The sequence below is a fragment of the Sinohyriopsis cumingii genome, chromosome 6 (genome assembly GCF_028554795.1).
Source record: "Sinohyriopsis cumingii isolate HCF-2022 chromosome 6, ASM2855479v2, whole genome shotgun sequence".
Classification (NCBI taxonomy): Eukaryota; Metazoa; Mollusca; class Bivalvia; order Unionida; family Unionidae; genus Sinohyriopsis; species Sinohyriopsis cumingii.
This window is the reverse complement of record NC_142966.1, coordinates 99753929-99777044: the sequence shown is the minus strand read 5'-3', so window position 1 is coordinate 99777044 and position 23116 is coordinate 99753929. Positions and strand designations below refer to the sequence as shown.

Genomic DNA, 23116 nt, shown 5'->3' with positions numbered 1-23116 from the left:
AATAGAAACTCCAAAAGAAAGCAAACAACTTACCAGTTTGCATATGTGATAGTGAACAACAAGAAATGTCGTAGAACTACCTTTTCTAGCGGACACACACACAGGGATGTGAGGAGTTCAATCACTTGGTCAAAACTTTTAGCCAGGAGCATATCGTAACTCCGTTCAAAGTGCAAATATGTGTATTTGTGAAAAATGGTAAATTCCTTGGCGAGCAGACATACTTTGGGTGCGCTCTATTTGTTATATCGTCAGCAATGGCATGTACAAAGCAAACTATGCTATGATTCAGATACCTGCAAATCATTGCACATATGTTTAAACAGAAGAATTGAGAAACATACAGATGAAAAAAAATCACAAATTGAGAAGAAACAAATCGTACATATACAATGGAAATAACTTCACAAGCACGTGGCGCACGAGCAAAAATGGGAGTCACACCGAGCAAACAAAGAGATAAGGGAATTATAAAAATACTTCAACACTAGACGGATAGAAACAAATGATGGATCTTTTTTGGAATGTACGTACAAAAAAGGAGCCCAAGAGATAGACATGTTAGGATTATCGAGAGATAGAGTGAAGGGAGTAGCCTCAGTTATGATAGCGATTAAAGTTCAACACCCAGACAGCTTGAAAAAAATCTACTCGATTAACCCGAAGGGATATCAAGGATTTATTGTACGCCCAAAAGGGACAAAACCAGTACTACCTTATGGAGAAATTCAGATCGCTGGAGAAAAAGCTTTGATTAAAGAACCTACATCAATTCTGCGTAAAATAAAAAAGCAAACTGGAGAGCTACACCTGTCGGACATTCCATTAGAAATACCTTCGGAGGTTACAGTCCAAACATTTGAGAAAAAATTGAAGATAGAAATTTTCTCATGAAGACTGGATACAATTTTCTCGACCACCATATACAACGGCACAAGAATTCTTTTTTCCTACATGGTTTTTTGACCAAATCGTGTATATATCACAGAAAGTGCAGCAAGTGCCAACAAACTAGACATACAACACACAAATGCCTTAAAAACCAAGAGACTATGACAAGGATAAATGAACAGGGAATACAAAAACAACAGCAACAACAACAAATATCCATAGACTAACAAATAGTGGAAATGCACGGCCCAAAACAACAACAACAAAGCCACCAACGAAAAGAGAAACAAATCCACACTGAACAGACAGTACAAATCCAAAAGCAGCAAGAAAAAACCATTTCAAATAAAAAAACAGAAGGTACAACAGCAACAACAAAGACAACAAGAAGAGCAAATAAAAAACCAAACCCCCAAACAATGGAAACCACAACAACAAAAAGTAGAACGGCAACAGGAACAATCCTAGGAAAATCAACAGAGACAAGAACAAGCAATAGCAAAACTGCAAAATTTCCAATATCCAAAACAACAATGTCAACAGCACCAGCAAAGAAGAAAATAAAAAAACTACAAACCCAATCATCAGTAATAATCTCAGAACAAATACAACCAGCACGAGAGAAAAATCGAGGATTACTACAAACAATAAATCCATTACATCAACATCATCCTGTACTAAAACCAGAGCAGGAAACACCAACCAGGCAGAGAGATCAAATACATCACTCAAAACAACAACAAGGGGACCAACAATGGTATTTTTTAACTCTGACTGCCATTCGCGTACTTGATCGTACCTATATTGCTGCGCATCTAATGTTGTCCTTGATGCTGACTTATTTTTTAACGCCATTTATTATTTTACGCAGTAACCATTTGAGGTGTTTCAGCTACAAATTCCAAACACCACCAGCAAGATGTTGCGGTTAATTTCTTATCAGCTGCTTCCAGTATAAATGTTTCTTCGGTTCCCTTGTTTAATATGATAGTTACAACCCCGGAAAACTTATCGGTGGAATGTCGCCAGGGATACGTTGTAAATTTCTCAAATCGCGCAGCACTGAACACAGACAACCTGTACACATCAGTGACTGTTGCGGTATATTTGATGGAGTTGTTTTGTTTAGACCATGTTGCGAATCCAGATGATACCGTGTATACTATGTTGGTAATATGCCCGGGAGTAACTCCAGATGGCATTTTAATCAAACTGGTTTTGTTAACAATCTCAGGAATCCCACTTACGATATCCTGCTGTGTTTGTTTGATCGTGTCAATGTTAGTTTTGATATCAGAAAGTTTCATATCTGCGGCGGGCGGAGTGCGGAGTACTCTGCGGTTTCATCGGCTTTTTGAAAGTTTCTGCGAAGTCTTGAAAACGCGTTTACGTGAACATCATACTCGGCCCGCAACGTGGATAATTTACCGTCAACGGTGTCAACATAACTTTTCGTCGCGGCATCTTCCGGGGATGTTGGATCTCTTAAAACCACTATTTTGTTTCCATCATGCTGAGTTCACCTGTCATTGTATCACCGGTCTTTTTTACGCGTTCCACTGCAGCTTTCTGCGTATCATCTCTTAACGCCGCAATTGATATTAGTGAATCTCTGATTTTTCCGCTATCAGTGAACACAGGGATGTTACCCGGAGTAGCCCCAATAACCCTACGAATTATTTCATGCCATTTGATATCGCTGGTTTTTAGTTTTCCGTGTCGGTCCTGAAAAATAACAACCTCATCTGGGTCTATCCCGGATAGTGATAAAAGATTGTCGATTTCATCTTTGGTCGCATATTTTGATAAATGTACATCGCCGCGTTATTTTTTTGTCATTGTTTCGATGAGAGATCTTCCGTAAATATCAACCGTTATTATTTAACGATTGTTTAAATGTATACTCGTGCACGACTTTGTGAGGTGGTTTGGTTGATTTTGATATCGCGGTGAGAACATTTAATACTTCACGGCCACATATTGGCGGATCGGTTAGTGTTTGTGTTGGTAGCGTTGAGTACCAAACTGGAATAGAAGTGAAAATACTTTGTGCGTATTTTAGAAATTCAACTGGAAGTGCTAACCCATACGAATCAAACTAAATAATTCCACGTGGATCAATTGCGTAAGCAACCCAGTGAGTTCCTGGACCATCGCTATTATCAAGATTAATAATTCCGGTTTCTGGATTATTCGATTGTTGTGGTAACTGATCTCTCATAAAGACGCCTCTGAAATTTTTTATATTTTTGGCAGCATCGAGTAAATCAAAATTTGACATCGGGAAAACACTTGTGTTTTGTTTCAGAACTGTCTTGGGTACCATGAAGGCGGAGTTACTGGAAGTCTTAGGCCGCGACCCTTTTTTTGTATCCTTTCCCTGTGGCTTTCTTTAATGCCATTCCAGAAGCGGTTCCAACAGCTCCTAACGCAGCTGCTTTAGCGACTGCGGGAGCGGCGGCAGCTATCAGTGCTGTTATTGCTGCGAGAAAAGGAAATATACCACCGGTTTTAATCATGTCTTTGATGGCTGTTGAAGTAAAATCAAGTTGGACACCAGTTTTAGTTGAGTTTTAGTCAGCGATAGCTTATTTGGACCACCAGTAATCTGATCTTGTTTCAAAGTTATTTTTGCCCCGGCTACACTTGCGTGTTTTGATTGTAATTTCTTAGCCTGACCAGGAGTCAGAGTGACATTAACGTGATTGTATGACATTTTATTTAAATGGGAGCGATCTAATTGTTTACACTGTTTTTGAAAACATTACATGTTTTCTACTGGTACATCAACGAATCTCATTCGGCCGGCAGCACCTTCAAGTAACATTGCCTTATCGCTGAGTATAACAGCAATTGCTCTGTAATTAGCTATAGCTCCTCTATTCACATTAGCCCGAAAGTGAATATCAGCGACAGATTGTCAAGTTAAATCAAGATGCTCTAGTGAAAATTAATAGATTGGATAATATGTTATAAAATCCAATTGTGATATTTGCAAACCAGCATCAATATTTATATCACGCGCCAGATATTTTGTCAAACGTTGATATGCACGTGCAACCTGATTATTATCAAAATTTAATAGTATGTTCTCAGATGGTTCTTTATGCCCGTTTATTTTTAAGGAAATTTCTGAGACACCGAGTTTGTCAAATATCATATGACTCCGTGTTTGTGAGTCTATTCGTGTAATATCCTGAAGAGCAATAAAAATATGTCGCGGTGCAGAAACTCTTTTCTGTGATGCTATATGCCATGTAAATAAACCATTCTTATTACTTTGAATACTATCTGTGGTTGTTGTAAGCCATGATAACAACAATTTACCACCTTGATCCATAAAAGAAAGCAGTCGCTGTTCTTCAGCAATTGCCGGAATCATTACCGGCATCCACAGTGATAGTTTCTTTTATTTCTACTTTACCAGCGTCACCTAGGGGTCGCCACAATGCATCACTGTTAGTATTTTTTCTAACAAGCACGACCGTATGTTTTGCTCCAAAAATTACCTTCCTGACATCTTTGCAAAATTCAAAAATATGAGAAAGTGGAATCGCACATGAAAAATTTCTACGATCACCTTTTAACATTTGCCTACGCGTGTGAAAACCCAAATTAAATTCTGTATTAGTATTAATGATCATGTCTTCCACGTCGATATAAGCAGGATTAGGAGCAGCGCGGTTTTTTGGTCGTCTAATAATAAACTGATCACTGTTAGGAAAATCAGAAGTGTCCTTGACAAACATCATTGATGGACCAGCTGATCTTGTAAAGTCGTCAGAATATCTTGCTAAACCTATTACTGTTGTAGCAACATCGACATCATTCTGAATCGTTTCGATATTGTTTCCATCAATCATATATATGGCGCTACTAAACAAGGCCATAATTCCGTTATTGACAAAAACGATATTAACCCCCGCGGCGTAGTCTGTGTCATCTGTTTTTATAATTTCACCTTCTACTTCAATAAATGCTTCAGGTCGGCAAGAAATATCTACTTGTATCCTGAACTTGTAATTCAATTCATCCTCGTCGATTTGGTTCTCGTGCATCATAAGAATACTACTGAAAATCACGCACTGATTTCATTTTTAAGAACCGGTTCGTCTATGTCGAATGCTGTGTCAGATTCCCGTTTAAACATTTTATTATAAAAGTTATCGTCTAAAACGAAGACCGCTTCTCGCCGCCAAACTTGTATTAATTTCTTGTTTTATCCCTTGATTTATCAGCGACGCTAATTTTTGATTTGCGGCTCCATTTATTACTTTGCTAACATTTGCAGGCATGTCTGCGGTGGCTGGTAATTTTACCGGTGGAGGTTTTCTACGTATTAATCGCGCTAGTCTATCCTTAATTGCCAAGAACGATTTACCGGCAGCGCTACCAACAGCGCCAGTAGGTTTATCTTTAATAACATCAATGGCTTTCATCGATAAGTGTTTTGCGATCGGTATTGCTTTAGGAGCCATCCTCGCAAATAAAGCCCGAACAACATCACCGAATCCATTTCCATAAGTCATCCTGTATACGGGTACTCGTGAGTTTACACCTCTGACTATGACTGGTCTACGATGACAATTGTGTACGATCATTTTATTTAATTAGTTATTTATTTAACTAGTTGCTGTAGTAGCCACTGACACCGTCCGCGAGTTCATCAATAGTATATACTAGCATCCATGATACCACCTTGAAATAATCGCTGACAGATATCAGCTGCTTCATTAATTATTTCTGGTGAGTTATTCCCAGCTCGTTTGCCTCCTATCAGAACTTCTAACCGCGACACGTCATTGATGATATTGTTAGGACAAGTAAGACCACTTCCCAAACCACTGCCAGTAGCTCCTTCTTCTGTTGTTTTCTTAAATAGTCTTAAGGGTGATCTTTCTCCTTTTGCTTTTTCAGACCTTTTAAGTTCCGACACCAACTTTTGCTGCGGTGAAGAAGACTGTTGTTGTTCTATCTGTTGCAGAGGTGGAGGAAGTTGATATGAAGGTTCCTTCTGGGAGGGTTGTTGTTGTTCTAGTTGTTTTATTTTCTCTCTATAAAGTCTCTTTACTTCTTCATCAAGACTTCTGTATTCTAAATCATCATCTCTGGCTTGTTTTTGTTTTTTTTGTTTTTATAGATGCGATATATCCATTTAATAAAATTATCATCAGTTACTTTTTCAGAACCGGGTTTTAGGATACTAGATTTATTAAATATACTAATTAATATTTTTTCAGGCAATTTTTCTATTTTAGGATTTCTAATATCTTCGACAAAATACTCCCTAAATTTTGCAATCAGTCTAATATTTTCCTCTATTGGTTTAGACGCAAGTTCAGTACGAATTTGTCCAGTACCGTCAAGTATTTCTTCGCCGACGGACGGAGGCTGAGCTGCAGCTATGTCAGTTGGAAGGTCTGGTAAAAGTTTTTTGCTTTTTTAGTTCTCGCTGCTCAGCGGTCTGTTTTAATACTGGAAGAATACCTTTCTTTGTTTCGTCCTTACGATCTCCCAATAAAGCTCTTTCCGCAGCTTTTTCAGTAGCTGTTGTAACGGGTTTAAATAATTGTTCTACGTCTGTTGCATATTCAACTTGTGCTTGTTGCCGCGCTTGTAATTTTTGTCTTACAGAATCTCACACGAGAAGATATTTCTTTATTGCTTCTAGTCGCTCTCTGGCTAATCTAGTGGTATATGCTTCTCCAATGTTGGCTATTATTGTTAACTTAATTTTTTAATTTATGACAACAGACACGCAAATGTTGTTTTTTTTTGGGGAGGGTCTGAATATAACAAACATTTAGACAAAATCATATGCATATATGAACGACAAAATTATAACATCAATCAAAACACATCTTGAAAAATTACACAGTAAATACTGTCTCAATTTGATGGACCCGGAAAAACTAACTAACATGTACGAACTCGTATAAAAGTTGCGTGACAATCTCGCAGAAGGAACGCGCGTCTACTACGAGAAAGAGATCGAACATTATGTCTGGAGAGAGACAGGGGAGTTTGTTGTGGCGAACGCGTAAGATTTTCACAAACTCGAAAATGAACTTTATGAATTGGAAATGATAGATAAACACATACGCGATACCATCAAAGAAATATAAATCTCAGAGTGGGAAATCCTTAAAATGCTTACAACACAGTGTGAAATTATAATTGTTAGATATAATCAAATTCACGATATTGAACCGTTATATGAGATATTCGATAAAATCAAACTTAAATTAAGAGATCATATACGTGTATTTGATAAACGTTTTAAGATTTTTATCGAGAAGGCCAATGCTCCCGAGTATTATGGTTATGGAAATATTTAGTGGAATGTGATTCTCCAACATTGATAATTTAAATTTTTAATTTATGGCAGCAGACGCGCAAATATTTTTTTTTTCGTACATCAATAAAGGCCTTGCGTTTCGAAAAGGAACGCAGGAAGCAGCAGGGAGTGCGCGCGTCCAAAATGTCACCGACAATCGCGCATTTTTCCTTCGACGCGACAAAGAAAAAAAAAACATACCAGCGATAAGGGTAAACGAAGTTGTTTTACGCTGGATACGCACTTTCTTTTAAACGATTTTTGTGTTTTCGTAGGAAGGCTTAATTTGACGAAATATAAGTGAATCGATTAGAGGCTGTTCGCACTCCCTGCTGCTGTACACATTTTGACAAAGTTGGCAATCAGTGCCAGTGTTCATAAACTAAACTAAAAGAAATGCTGAGACAAATGAAATTTGTAAAATGTTTTATTAATCGTGGTGATTGTGCCATACACATTAATTGGCATTAAAAATTAAAATGTGTACTGTACAAATATCGAAAGTTCCTGTGTTCTTATTAAATGGCATTTTGAGAATTTCAGAAACACAAGTTTCCAACGATACATTGGTTGTAATAATTAAATATTAGATTAATTTTAGGAGGCTTATTATGATTCCTTTTTGTTTCTATGTACTGGATCAAATAATTTCTATCCAGAAGTCAGCGTCATCCGAATCGTGGGTAGCAATGTTCAATAGAAAACATGCACAACCAACTCAACATCATCCATTCATCGATGACTTAAACTCAATTTTGAAAGCAACAAACTAATTAGAATATTCTATTCTAAAATGATGTTTAAAAAAAGAATAGATTTCTGGTTATTCAAAAGATGGTAATGAAAAATTTCATCTAAACTTCTGACCAGTATATTGGTCACACCAACATCAATAAAACAACTCGTCAGCTTCTGAATAACTCGAATTCTAATCAATATTTTTTATTTAAAAAAGGGGGGCATTTTGTTTAAAAGAATATTTTAGTAAATATTTAAATAAGAAACAAAAAGGAATCATAAAAAAGTCTCAATGTCTAAGGCTGATAATTTTATAGTTGAAATCGATTTTACGGTGAGGTGAGTTTACCTTTTAATAAATATCCACAATCACAATAATATATAAAAACTAGAAACTTTAATCCTGAAAACTTAATTTTATATTTTTCAAAAGGCAGACTGAAGATCTGAAAAAGAAAGAGAATACTATTATTGAATAATTTTCATTCGGTATCAAGTACGATCGAAATGGCCAATTAGAAAGAAACTTATAATATACAGTGACATTAAAATTATAAAAAGAATATTGCCATTGAGAAGATGACAAAATGAGTAAATTTGCTTAAGAATTCATGCCACTTCAATGTTACAAACATATTTTTTCTTTAACGTAATAAAGACTACGTATGTTTGCACTAAAATTACTTCACTGATGTGTCAGTGTTGGAAAAGAATCATCATTTTCCCCTTTTTGAAAGTTCTTTGCCCGAAAGTAAGGAGTAGATTTGTTTAAAAGTAAGACCATCCTACTTATTTAATTCTAAAAAGATGACAATGATCATACAATCATTTAAAACCTTTTATATCATTTGACATTGTTTCTTCTCTGTATTTATTAAAATTATGTTTGGTTTATTTTCTTTGTTTTATTTTGCATACAGGGAGATTTTCATCCTCATGTAGGTGACAAATATATGAAACCTTCTGCAAATGCAGGAGATATAATAGGTTTGGTCAGAACATAGAGTTTCCAAAATATAAAAGGGTTTAAGTAACCAATTCAGGAAAGGCACATGCTCGGTATGCTGATAGATGAAAAATTATGTCAGTGGTTGTGTGTTCGTTGGATTCACCATTATAAATAAATAGTGAAATAAATGAAAACTCGTACGCTTAAAAAAAAAAAAGAATTTTTATTTTCAGATAAGCCATGATTCATAACCTTACTGCAGAAAAATGACAATCAGACGACCAGTCGCAAATAAGTTGTTAAAAAGTGCGTGTGCGTTCCATCAAACATAATCTAAGTAAATATTTGCAAAACTTTTTTTAATTTAGGGTGGGGTTATGGTGAAGTAATGGCCTTTAACTGAAATATGTACTCGAAATGTTCTTTTTTTATTTTGTAATTCTCGTCATTGTCCAAGAATTTGATTTTGGGAGTAAAATGTTTAGTTGTTTCCCATTTATGACTTAATAGCATTTCTGTCGTCCCTTGCTTATAGGACTCATTGTACTAATTCAGTTCCCATAGTAAACCTATGCAAACTCCATGATATTAAAAATTCAATAACTTAAACGTTTTGAGTGCTCATGATCAAACCTATATTTATCAGTGTAGATGAAACCTGGATGTCAGCTTCTGTATTGAGGAAAGGATATGAGCCGCAGCATTTTCTGGACCTGCATGTGTTTGAAACATGTGCTTTCAATTCTGCACCAAAGAGTCAGGTGCTAATTGTAGTAATGAGTGTTCCAAACTCAAGACTGTTAAAGGACTGAAATTCCATCAATAAAACAATGTCTCTAAAAAAAAATCTCACTTACAACTACGATAAGCTCTCAAAAGCTTCTTTTTCCTAACACATTACTTACATTATTAACCAATCCTGGTCAGCTAAATCCATATATACTCTATATTATCTTCACCCATTTCCAGCCTGGTTCCCATTTTTCCATACCATTAGTACCGTGTGTCCTATACCCAAATATCATATTCTTTGCTTGTTGATGTAGTGTGTATTACCCCAAACAGTAACAAGTTGATGGTGGTACTAAAATTATTTCAACGGCCTTTCATGTCAACTCTGTGTTATCATTGGATGGAAACTGAAATTAATGTAAATTGTACCCTATTGTGCCTACCTCCCTTTAGTATTGGTGTCGAATCTAGTTGTGGTTATCTCCCTTATATATTGTTCCCACAGATGTAGAAGATAGTTTCAAAAGAAAACTACTGTGATTTCTTAGATAACATCTCAGATCTTAATGTAAATTCTCTAGTGAGATAATAACAAAAGAAAATTCAGAACAAATAGTATGCGGATTATTTAAGGCTGTTCACATAAAACAGAAAAAAGTTACAATTAATAGTAGTATTTCATGGAGTTATGTCCTTGCAATCTTGTGTTAATTTGTATTAAATCAGTCTGACATGCAGTAAGAATTCTAACTGATAGTATGTTCATTCTTGCTTTGTATTAGCCTAGAGAAAAACCTCATCTTTTAAACTCGATAATCATAAAAACCTACACTGACACAGTCCTGGACTATAACGTGTATTACAGTATTAGACTTTTAGAAAAGAAAAATAGAAAACTCAACGTTGAGGAAACAAACACTGCTCTCTATCATACAATAATATCGATATTTTAATATCTGCCAATACAAATCCTTGCATCATTGCTACAACTACACATATCAATTATGCCAATACAAAAACTCCAAAGCCACATTCAGTCAAGTAAAGATTCATTCATTCACTAACCTTTTATCTTTTGGAGGGAGTGGGTGAGAGGTGCTTAAATTTCAACTGTGGCCATTCTGTCTTTTCTCTCTTTACGAGCTGCCTCATCTACAAATATTAAGAAACTCATTATAATCGGTCAAACGTGATCGTGCTGCAATCTAATAATTCATGGATTGTGTTATAGAAGCAGCAAGTGATCGTTAGAGGCAATTATATATAAAATAAAATTTCAAGAGCAATATCAGTTTAGCAAAGCAGAATTTGGTGGAACTGTCACTAATGATTTATATCAATCTGTTGTACAGGATTATTAGCTCAGAAAAGGACCTTAAATAAACAGAATTAAACCTGTAACAAAACAATTTGAATTGATATCAGCACATGTTCCACTTACTAATCTCGTCTATGGTGGCTCCTCGAGCCATCAGCTCTTCTGCGACCGTGTCGTCTTGAATCTGCCCCAGAGCCTTAATTATCTTCACCTCGTACTCCACAAATTCTTCAACGACTTCTGCAAGGCACAAATACAATGTTTGAGCCAAAATGTATCCTACTGAACAATTTTGACAACTCAAGATTTGGAGAAATGTTTCATCATTTTAATATTGTATGGCCTATGAAATTTAATGAAATATGAAAATGTATCACAACTATGTGTTCAAATTCAACCCTGAAGAAAAGTAGCCAGGAAGTTAGTTATATTAAAATCTTGTCTTTATTATAAACCTACATACTATGAGTATCTACAAACAAATTTTAAATAAATATATAAATATGTTAAGAAGTCACGAGTCCTTCGACCCAGGCTTCCATTTCTTTTCGTTTTCCATTTTAGTGTGTTGGCTGTTGAATATATGAACCATTAACTACTCACGGTTCAGGGCTTCGGGGGTCTTGACCTCTCTTAATGGGCCGACCTCATACATTGCACTGGGAGAAGTCACTGTCGGGTGACTACTCTGCACATGTAATGACTCAGATGCAGCTGTTAGGAAAACAACAAACATATTATTCCTTATTCTCTGACTGTGTTGTACGTTGAATAGCCTGAGACAAATGTTAGTCTCCCTAAAACTGTATGTTTCAATATACTTTCATTACAAAGTTCATAATTCAAACATCAACCAATCACTCCAATATTTAACATCTATCGAATAATTATCATGTCCCCTATCAGTTTCTTAACCACATCTGAAAACGACCAAATGCGTTATTCAAAATAACATAACATTAAGATGCAAATTCAGATAGATAAAGGAATTTTTGGCAGGAGGAAAATATGGAGCTAAGAGTTGGGGTCAGAAGCATAACTAAGATTAAATATTTAACTTTAGTTTCAATTGTTTGGATACCAATTATCCATATCATTAATATTTGATTCCATAGACTATTTGAATATCCCACATTTCCTTTACTAATTGTCACGTAATATATCTGTAAAGTAAGCTAGATTGTTGAACACAATACCAACACAGAACAGAATGTCAGAAGTCAGAAGCAAACATGATCAGATATTATCTCAAATAAATATAATGACAATGGTATTAAGAATAACTAAATCCTATATGGAGAAGATAAATGTAAGTAGGAGAGAGGTGGGAAGATGAGAGAGCAAAGATAGAAAGTTTATTCTTTCATAAAATTCATGCTAATTTTCATACAGAAATACCCATCTAATCAAACAGAAAGAATCACAATGGTCCAATCAAATGCATTCTATAGTCCTGGTCAATATAATTTACTGCTGATCAATGATCATTTGTGACTTATAAAGTGATAAAAGTTGAACGTCTACTGGCATAAGTATGAACAGAACCGATCTCAATCAAATTTACCTGGACTATAGCCCATTGTAATTCTAACACGGAGAGTCCGAATTGATATCGGAAACGTGACAAATATTTATTTAAAACATTTTAACAGTTGTATTGTTCTTATTTTTTCTGCTCTTAAAGATGTCAAATCTCACTACCTCAAGGAGTGTAGTATGAGCAAATGCAAACTATGTATAACCTATTTTTATACATAGCATACATTTTATGGAACCATTGAAATGCATGAATGTTAAGATGTGTTTTAAAGTTCATCTCTGGATTTTCCTATTTTTGCACGCGGGATAAAGGTTGAAGACGTGTTATTGTCCTGATTGTCTCTACTGAGAATCCTTGTTGTATATGCATCATATGGTTTAAAAAACATTCAGTTTCTTAGGGGGCGCTCACCAGTTATTATGTAGTTTTGAAAGAGTGACGTATGCAAGGTAAAGTTGTTTGCATTTAAAACATGCACAGTGGAGAGAATGTTGGCATACCTCTATGCTACATTAATGTAATGTGTATGATATTTCTTTGGATATTGTACTTTTGGAAATTGTACATGATTTAAACACACTGCTAACTAAAATGACTGCTCCCTTGTGCTATAAAAATCAGCCTGAATTAGGCTAAAGTACACTATGTATAGCAGCTATTAAAACAGGGAAAATGAATTTTGCAACTAGACAATACCGGCTTCTGAAAATGCAATGAATGAATTACTAAATATATAAAATGTAAAAAAAGTTATCTGCTATTTTCTATACAATTTACCTCTGAATTTCAGAAAGTGAAAATGACCAAGCGGAGCTAGCACTTTTTTGAAAGGTGCACATCTGGAGTAAGGCCAAGCTGTATACTCTATAACCCATATTACACCCATCAATCATACATCAAAATAAAGGGAATTAAAGGTTCATTGAATTATACCTAAGATATACAAGGTTGTTTTTTCAAAATAGCCAGTATAACCAGTGAGGAAAGCCAGGGAAATTCTTTTTCTTTAAAATCCTAAGCCTATGGAAAATACGAAACTGTAGAGCGTCACCTTAATGTTGATATGTAAATGATGGTTGGTTTCGGTCTGAGAACCTGAACAGCTAGACCTTACTGCGAAAGTACATCTCATAGAAGACTGCTAGCTTTGTGTTGAATTTTAGCGGTAAATTACATAAATACATATTAATAACTATTTTCGTGCGCGTACTTGAGCGCACAAACATACACACGATTCCATATATGTGTGTATTGGAAATATTTGTGAGTGCATATTGAGAGAAAAGGTATACCGAATTACGTGAACATTTGTGTGTGTATTTCAAGGATAGGCACAGTTTGTGTGTTTGATGCTGTTTCCAGTATGTTTTCAAGTTCATGACAGCATTCATTTTCATCAGCTGTCTGTTTTAAACAACACACGTTCTTTTTTCTTCTTTTACTAATAATTATAAATGCCAATCCAAGTACACATGCAAGGGTATTGAACGTTCTCTACATCTTGTCCAATAAACAACTTTGGCCTGTGCCTTCCCCCACGTTTCATTGTACTGAAAACCACCAGTACTGAAGATGTTGATGCCTTTACCTTGTTGCTACACCATGATTTTTAAGATCACCAGAGTACAACGACTTGAAGGTTATCAGTAACCAAGTATGAATGTTTAATTTAGTTGTAACTTGTACCACTGAATAATTATTAGAAATCAAAGCATTCATTTGTCTTCACTTTTACAAGCAATGGGTGTGTGTGTAAGGGATATACATAAAACTAATTGCATGCAAGTCTTAAGGCTTCAATAACAACGTTAGACATCAAATCATCATATTCATAAGACAGATCTGTACTTTCCACTGTACTACAAAATAATACGGCAATGTACTCACCTACGTCATTTTTTCCTTGAGGAACAACCTTTCCCCTAATCACCCTTCTACGCAGTCTGGCTCCAAACTCACCGCACTGCAAATATGATATCATAAAGGAACTTTGTCAAAATAATTTAACACTAAATTCATTATTCATAAATTTATTACGATGTTATTTATATGCGCCATATAAACTTCTAATTATGCATAATAATGCAGAGATCTAAAGGAATAATCTCCATTTATTTCATGTCCTCGTATTCATGCTTTCCTAATCTATCTTGACTAACAACACCTAATTAAAATATATATCAGTCCGTCTTACAAACAGTTAATATTTCTCACAATCGCAATATTCTTTTGAATGTACAAAAACGAATATTTATTAAGTACAGATAGCTCAAACTTTCATCTCAAGAGTTCTCATTAGCTTTCTAAGATGTTTGTTGAACTTAAAATATCTTACATTAATTAATATATGTCATATCTATATTAACATATCTATCTATATATATATATATATATATATATATATATATATATATATATATATATATATATATATATATATACACACACAAACACACACACACATTACGTAGAGATAATTACGTATAAAATATGTCATGAGCGAGGTGTTTTAGTGCGATTTGATGACTGTATAACTATATTAATGCATAAAAAATAAGTTCTGATATATTTACCATAATTTTAGAAAAGCGACTTTACATTTTACAAGTCATGCAAGATCAGGGAGAATTTGAACGATTCCGGTGGAAAACTGATTATGAAACATTAATACTTAAAACCTGCTTTTCTTGTTTGGGAGAGAGAGGGGCGAGACGGAAAGAATTAAATATGACTTAATATGGAAATCTAGGTGTAAATAACAGATATGGTCAGGTATACTTCCTAAATAGATTAAGAATGTAGTTCCAAAGCGATATCGCCACAATTGCGATTATAGTGATATCGTTATGGTGGTGGCGATATCATTTATCTCTCAACGATAACCTTCAATATTCTAATATATATATATATGTTTTCGAATTTCATGGTGTTTTTTGTTTAATCATAACATTAAATGTTTTTCTTTTTTATATCTTATAGGCGTTGTCTAATGTTGTTAAGCGCTTAGAGCTTCTAAAGATTAGGCGCTATAGAAAGTCCTCATTATTATTATTATTAATTATTATTATTATTATTATGAAACAACTCTAATGCTAAACACGTCATCGCCTATGGATAATCGTGTGACGTTACTTTGTGTCGTCTGAACTTTTATGAATAAATTTCAACATCTTTGCGTCCACTCAATGAACCGCGCGAGTAATACAAACATTTATGTTTAAAACATATTTTGATACCTACCGATTTTCGAAGGCCCCTAAAGCAGCCTCCGAAGCATCCCATTTTCAGCCGTATTGTAGTTAAATTCGGTATGTACTAGTTCCTGTGCAACGAACACGATTGTACAAAGGAATTATGGGAACGCGATTGTACTTCGTGCGTTGCCATTGGAGAACAATCGGATTCGTCACAGATAACTTCTGTCATGCGAGATATATACAGGCCACATTTGAAGGTGCCCTACAGATAGTATGCACCTCTGAAAGAGAGAGGTGTAACGTAGTTACCCATTTTAGAACTGCACAATAAAGAGAATGTTACCATACCTCTATGTTACTTTCCTGTACTGTAATGTTATAATGCGCTTAGAGCTTCTAAAGATTAGGCGCTATACAAAGTCCTCATTATTATTGTTATTATTATTATTTTATCATTATTATTGTTATTAGTAGTAGTAGTATTTGTGGTAATTGTACATGACCTATCTACACAGCAATCCAAATTGGTTTCTGTCACGTGCCCCAACATCAACCGGATTTAGACTCAACTACATTACCTTTAATAGTTTTTAAAATAGCGCAATGCTTTTCCCAGACTAGACAAAACCAGCTTCTGAAAGTGCAATGAATATGAAAATTAAAGAAAATTTAGAAGGTCATATTTTCACAATTTGACTTTGAAATCCAGGAAGCTGAGTTAGAATTGTTTTCTTTTTATTGGTGCACATCTAAAGTTAGGCCAAGCTGTGTACTGTATAACCCAGATTACTCCCATCAGCAGTGCCGGATTACCCATTAAGCACACTAAGCATGTGTTTAGTGCACCAGCCCAACAGGGGCACTAGAAAAAGTTCAATTGGATTGTTGACGATAAAATTGAATGAATTATATATGACCATTTCGATCCACAAGTCCGAGAAATTTGATTTAGAATGAATGCAACACTGGTATTTTCCCACATTTTTAAAGCTTTGAATATTTTTTATATAGTTCAATATTTTGCAAGGGAGAGGGATAAAATATTATCAATATTTAGGGCCCTGGAATGTCTTTATCCATCGCTGCCCATCAGTCACACACCAAAATAAAGGGAGTTAAAATTTCTTTGAACAATACCTAACATCTACATGCTTCTTTTAAATAGCTAGAAGAAATAGTGTGGACAACCTTAGAAATTCTTTTTCTCTACAATTCTAACCTTATGCAGAAGAAAAAACTGTAGAGTGCCAATTTAAAACATATATATGAAAAATTATGTAATTTTTCTTTCTTATTTTCATGGCATGATGTATGCTGTTCTTATATATATATATATATATATATATATATATATATATATATATATATATATATATATATATATATATATATATATATAACATGATATTTAAAGTGCTGGTACAAAGTACAATTGATATACCAATATTATTTTGGTATATCAACTTGTGATCCGCGCATGGCGCAATATTACGAATATATAAGCATTTTTTCAACTGCAGGCCTGTCGATCAATGATGAATTCTACTCATTGATTAATCAGAAATGACATGAAAAATAACGATAAAAGTATTAATAGTCCCTGCTTTCTAAATGAAATTCAAGTGGTACACAGTTTCATCGGAATCCTTTTTTTTCTTCAGTCCACTCTCCCCTCTTATGCATAAGCGACAAAATAAACATATATCTGGAGTGAGGTAGAATAATATTATTGCGTTTGACAAAACATTGAAATGGACTTGTACCAAGTAACCTACAGTAATCTGGTTCATCGTAACGGCATGTTTACACTTTCCTTGGGATCTATCTACAGTGTTCATAATTTCAATGATACATAGTTGCAATATCCAGTCGACACTTGGCCAGTATGTTAAATTTGACGGTTACGAGGCACATATACTGTAGCGTATTTAATGATGTGTTGTTTCTTAAACTATTATAATATTCTAAAATTCGATTATTAATTATTAAATTTAAAAAATGCCAAATTCTTGCCCCCCCCCCCCTTAAAGTATAAAGTAGCTCGATACGAGCGAAAATCCATGAAAATATGAGCGTTGTGGATTTTCACTTGTGCCATACGACGATGTCACTGGACCTATGAATGATGGTAAAGTTTAGTCAAACCGTCAAGAGAGAGAGAGAGAGAGAGAGAGAGAGAGAGAGAGAGAAATATGTAGTTTTTAAAAATGGTTAATTAAAGCAGAATAATGACTTAGATGAACTGTCAATATACTAAAATATTTTAATTACCTCTTGTTGGTTCGTTTTTTCGATTAGTTTCTGCTCCAATCTAATTTTCAAACGCCAGTACGTGAATACCTGACAGTTCAGGCTCAGTGTAGAAGCAGCTAACCGTGTTTGTAGTGCACTACTTTCTTCATAAAAACAATATTTCATGTTTAAATCATGAGTGTGTCTTATATTGATTTAATAAATGTGAGGAAAAATAGAAACTCCAAAAGAAAGCAAACAACTTATCAGTTTGCATATGTGATAGTGAACAACAAGAAATGTCGTAGAACTACATTTTGTAGCGGACACACTCACGGGGATGTCAGGAATTCAATCACTCGGTCAAAACTTTTAGCCGTTCAAAGTGTGTCTAGTAGCTGACAAACTTTCGTGCGACTGTAACATAAAGCCACGAAGAGTAGTATGATCCAGCAATACAATTTTACATATTGACTTCTTGCAATTTTCATAATCTTAGCCACGAAGTTATAGTGACATGTCAATATGCGAGCAGCTGAGAGGGCGAACAGACCTTTTGCTGAAACGTAACATTGAAAACTAAACATCTCATACGAATTTTTGCATATATATATAAAATAAGGTCAATAAAGTCAAACCGATGCCTCTAAGTTTGCCGAGAGTTTCTCTTGGGGTTTAGTTTTTTTTACACTTTGTTGTCGTTTGTGTTTTTTTAAAAGTATATATGTTGTCGTTTACCCATATGACGTCTCACTGAGGTCGCGCCCTCTCTGCTGCTGTAATTAGATCATTATTATACATCAATAATATATGGCACCAGCTATGGAATCTTATACATCTAGATTAGCTTGAGAGATGGGAAGCAATACAAAAATGTATTCCTGTTCGTAATTCTGTTACATGAAAACTTCAAGAACATCAAGAATCTCAATTTGAATATGCAGAAAAATCATTTAAACCAATTGTCGAAACAACCAAGAAAATTGTCACAGCAACTGAGGCAACACAAAAAGCTCTTGAAACATTGCCTGCTGATATTGCTGGCCGTCTTCAAGCCGCTCAACCACCACCACCACCTCTGCCAGGAGGTAGAATTAATATTCCAGATAAGTTTACGCCCGATGGTAATGCCGATATGAAAGACCCAAACCAAGTAATTGATATTGCCGCGTTTGGATATCATGATAGAGAAAAGTATGTAAAACCCGAATATGTGAGAACTATGAGATGTGCCGATTGGGTAAGGGATGTATTTCGCATCGCTACTGATACTCCACAAATCAGATCTGTGGAAGATGTTAACAAGTTTAGTATTTTTGAACAGACAGTAAATGAGCGTGTTAAACAATTAATACTGGAAAGGCGACAAAAAGATGAAGAAATGAAGTTGCAACTTGAAAAACCAAAAACCGAAAGGAAACAAAGAGAGAGAGAAATGAGGTCGAAACTTAAGGATGTTGAACGAGAAAAGACACAAAGAGAAGAAGAAGATCAGGAGTTTGAAGAAACTAGACGAAGGAAGAAATTACGTTCTTCACCAGATAAGAAAGAAGCAAAATGGAAATCATTCTCAGGAAAATGGGAGAAGGAAGCAAACGAAACAGCAAGTAAGAAAAATGAAACAACTGGAAGTGGTTTTATTACTCAAGGAATCTGTCCTGACCGTGTTCTTTCTGACGTAGATAGATTAGAAGTTCTGATTGGAGGAAAACGCGCAGGAAATAACTCGCCGAAAATTAATAATGAAATATCTTATATTTGTCGACGATTATTTACTGGCGGTATTATAGATCACAACATTTATCGTTTTCTCATTGATGAAATTGCTGATGATTATCACAGCGACTAAAAAAAGTTAATCAACATGTAATTTAAGAAAATCATTGTACACAATGAACAACGTAGACACGTAATTGTCAGGGTAGTGAACATACGATTACCAATTTAACAAAGCGATTTACAGAGATGGACATGGTGATACTGTTATGGGTTTATTAAAAAAGATAGCCCCAAAAGCAATACCGATTGTAAAGCAACTAGGAATGAAGGCTATTGATGCTGCTCGTGATAAGGTTATCGACTTTATTGGTAATCTTGCCGTTAAAGCGTTCTCGGGTGTCAATGATAGACTAGCTCGATTATTACGGGGGAAGAACACAGCCAGTAAAATTACCTGGCACTGAAGTTATGACTGTAAATGTTGGTAAAGCAATAGATCAATAGGCAAATCAAAACCTAGCTGAACTGGCTGTTAATAAAATGCATGTAAATGTCAGTTAAATGTTAAATCAAGCCGCAAGTTAAAAAAATAAAACTAGCAGAGCTGACTGTTAATAAAGTGCCTGTAAATGTCTTTAAAATAATAAATCAGGCCGCAAATTTAAAAAAACTTTCAGAGTTGCCTGGTGAAGCAGAAAGAAATAATACGGCAAATTTAATAGCAGGAAGTGGTCTTTGTTTTAGACGATGATAGTTATAATAAAATTTTCAAACGAATATCCGATCAAGCGTTCGATACAGACGCACCGGATCTCAAAGATGAATCGATACTTGATTATCAATTTAATTATTATGACGCACGAGAACCAAATCAGCGGGGGAGAATCGATTTACAAGTTCAGGATGCAAGCAGATATTTCTTGCTCGCTGAAGCATTTATTGAAGTAGAAGGTGAAATTATAAAATCAGATAATACTGAATTTGCGGATGGTTTTAGAATCGGTTTTGTTAATAACGGTATTATGGCGTTGTTTGACAGTGCTACGTACATGATTGACGTAAGAAATATGGAAATGATTTAAAAAGACGTTGATGTTAATACAACGATATTAGGTCTAGCAAGATATTCAGACGATTGTACAAGATCAGCTGGTCCATCAATGATGTTTTCAAACGACATTAATGACCATCCTGACCATAGATCTCATCTTTTGGTGCAAGTAGAACGAGACACTGCGTCTAATCCACCACCACCTGGAGCGATAGCCCGACCCGCCGCAGCATTTATGACGTTACAGTTTGTCAATCCAGATCATAATCTAGGATTTGCATCGCGTTTATCAGCATTAGTTGGTAATCGTAGAAGATTTTCATGTGCAATTCCATTATCCGACATCTTTGGATTCTGTAGAAATGTTAGAAACGTAATTTTCGGCGTTAAGCATACAGTTGTACTTGTAAGAAAGGCTACTGACGATGATGCAATCTGGCTCGCTGCTGGTGATGTTGGTAAAGTAATACTGACAAAACTTTTGTTGTGGATGCCGGTAATGACTCCAACAATTGCTGAAGAACAAAAATTAATTTATTTTATGGACCAAGGTGGTAAATCGTTGTTGTCATGGTTGACGATGATCACAGATAGTGTTCAAACTGATGGTTTATTTACATGGCATATAGCATCACAGCAAGGTGTTTCTGCACAAGGACATATATTTATTGCTTTACAAAATACTGAACGACTAAACTCACAAGAACAAAATCCAATGGTATTTGATAAACTTGATGTTAGTGAAGTTTCATTAAGAATAAACGGACATCAAGAACCAGTTGAGGACATATCGTTAGATTATACCACAAATCATATAGCACGTGCATATCATCGTTTGGTGACATTTATGGGTCGTGATCACAATATATTAATGGTTTACACATATCACAGTTAGATTTTAGACATATGTATCCAATCTATTACTTTACGCTGCAGCATCTTGATTTAGCACGACAAACTATCGTTGATATACACTTCCAAGCTCGCGTAAATAGAGGAGTTATTCCAGAGTATAGAGCAATTGAGGTTATTCTTTCAAATAAATCAATGTTACTTGAAGGTGCTGGTGGAAGAATGCGAGTTGTTGACGCTCCATTAGAAAACATGTAATTAAATCACTCATGATATTATAAAAATGTCGTATAGTCACAGTAATATCACTCTGACTGCCGGTCAGGTGAAAAAATTACATTAAAAACTCGCGAGTAAATGCGGAATAAAAATATCACTAAAAATTGTCAAATTTCTAGTGGTGGTCCAAACAAGTTATCGCTGATCAAGACTCAACTTAAACAATTTAATAAGGCCTTAGAATAAAAAAAAAACCGTAGTTTAACTTCATCTTTCTCCGGGGGCTATTAGAGATATAGTTAAAGTTGGTGGCATATTTCCTCTTCTTGCTGCTTTATCAGGTTTAATAGCCGCTGCAGCCGGAGTCATCGCAAAAACAACCTCACTCGGTGTTTTAAGCGGTACTGCCGGAAAGGTTGATAGGCTGCTTGTTGATAAAATAACAGGAAAGGGATATAAAAAGGGAAGGAGTCTAAGATTACTGTGAACCCCTATTGGTACGGAAAAGGTATGAGACTTCCAGGAACACTTCGCTCATTCTGCCTTTGTCAAATCTGATTTACTTGATGCCGCTAAAAAATTAATATTAAAAAATTCAGAGGTGTTTTTTTGCCTGACCAATTACTAAAACAATCAATGTTTTGACGGAATTATAAATCTTGTTAATAATTCAGGGCCTGATACTCATTGGGTGACATATGCAATTGATCCACGCGGCTCCATTTTATTTCGATTCATACGGACTTCCTCCTCCAATAGAATTTTTAAAATACGCCAGAAACATTCCTGTCTGGTATTCAACATTACCAACACAAACACTAACTGATCCACCGATATGTGGTCGTGAAGTAATTAAAGTACTTGACGCTATATGAAAATCTTCCAATGCACCTCATAAAGTCGTGCATAATTATACAAGTAACCACCTTCGTTTTAAACAGATCTTAAAGTACAGTTGTTGATATTTACGGAAGGTCTTCTCTTAGTGGTACCACTAAGGGCAAGACAAAAAAAGATGAACTTGTTGATATTATGAACCTCTCTGGAGTTGACCAAGATGAAGATGTTATTTTTCAGGATAAACACGGTGTTTTAAAGACGAGCAACATCAAATGGAATGATATAGTTCGTAGAGTTCTCTGTGCTACTACGGATACCATTCCAGTATTTACGAGTGACGGTAAAATCAGAGACTCAAATATATCATTCACAACTATTATAATTGAAATTGTAAGAAGCGTTACTAATGGTTTGCTGAACACCGATGATACAACGCAAGCGAACTCTGCATGAACGGAAATAAGATAGTTGTTTTAGAAAAATCTGTAGACACAGTAGATA

The 23116-nt window shown here is 35.1% G+C and overlaps 1 protein-coding gene across 1 annotated transcript; it reads right to left on the bottom strand.

Annotated features, from left to right (window-relative positions):
* Positions 1–7637: 7637 nt before the first annotated feature.
* Positions 7638–18053, bottom strand: LOC149797550 (uncharacterized). The gene is made up of 7 exons (XM_089960427.1): positions 17974–18053; positions 15746–15983; positions 14393–14468; positions 11569–11679; positions 11089–11205; positions 10713–10799; positions 7638–8412 (listed from the first exon to the last, which is right to left on the bottom strand). The coding sequence occupies exons 2-6, from the start codon at positions 15785–15787 to the stop codon at positions 10747–10749; spliced, it is 399 nt and encodes a 132-aa protein (XP_089816553.1). The 5' UTR covers positions 15788–15983; positions 17974–18053; the 3' UTR covers positions 7638–8412; positions 10713–10746.
* Between the last annotated feature and the right edge of the window lie 5063 nt (positions 18054–23116).

Bases quoted from the DNA above. Each gene is read 5' to 3' on its own strand.
- LOC149797550 (XM_089960427.1), bottom strand. From the start codon at position 15,787: ATGGGATGCTTCGGAGGCTGCTTTAGGGGCCTTCGAAAATCG. The intron at 14,469-15,745 runs GTAGGTATCAAA...TCATATTTGCAG, and splicing joins TTAGGGGCCTTCGAAAATCG to TGCGGTGAGTTTGGAGCCAG. The intron at 11,680-14,392 runs GTGAGTACATTG...TTTTCCTAACAG, and splicing joins TCAAGGAAAAAATGACGTAG to CTGCATCTGAGTCATTACAT.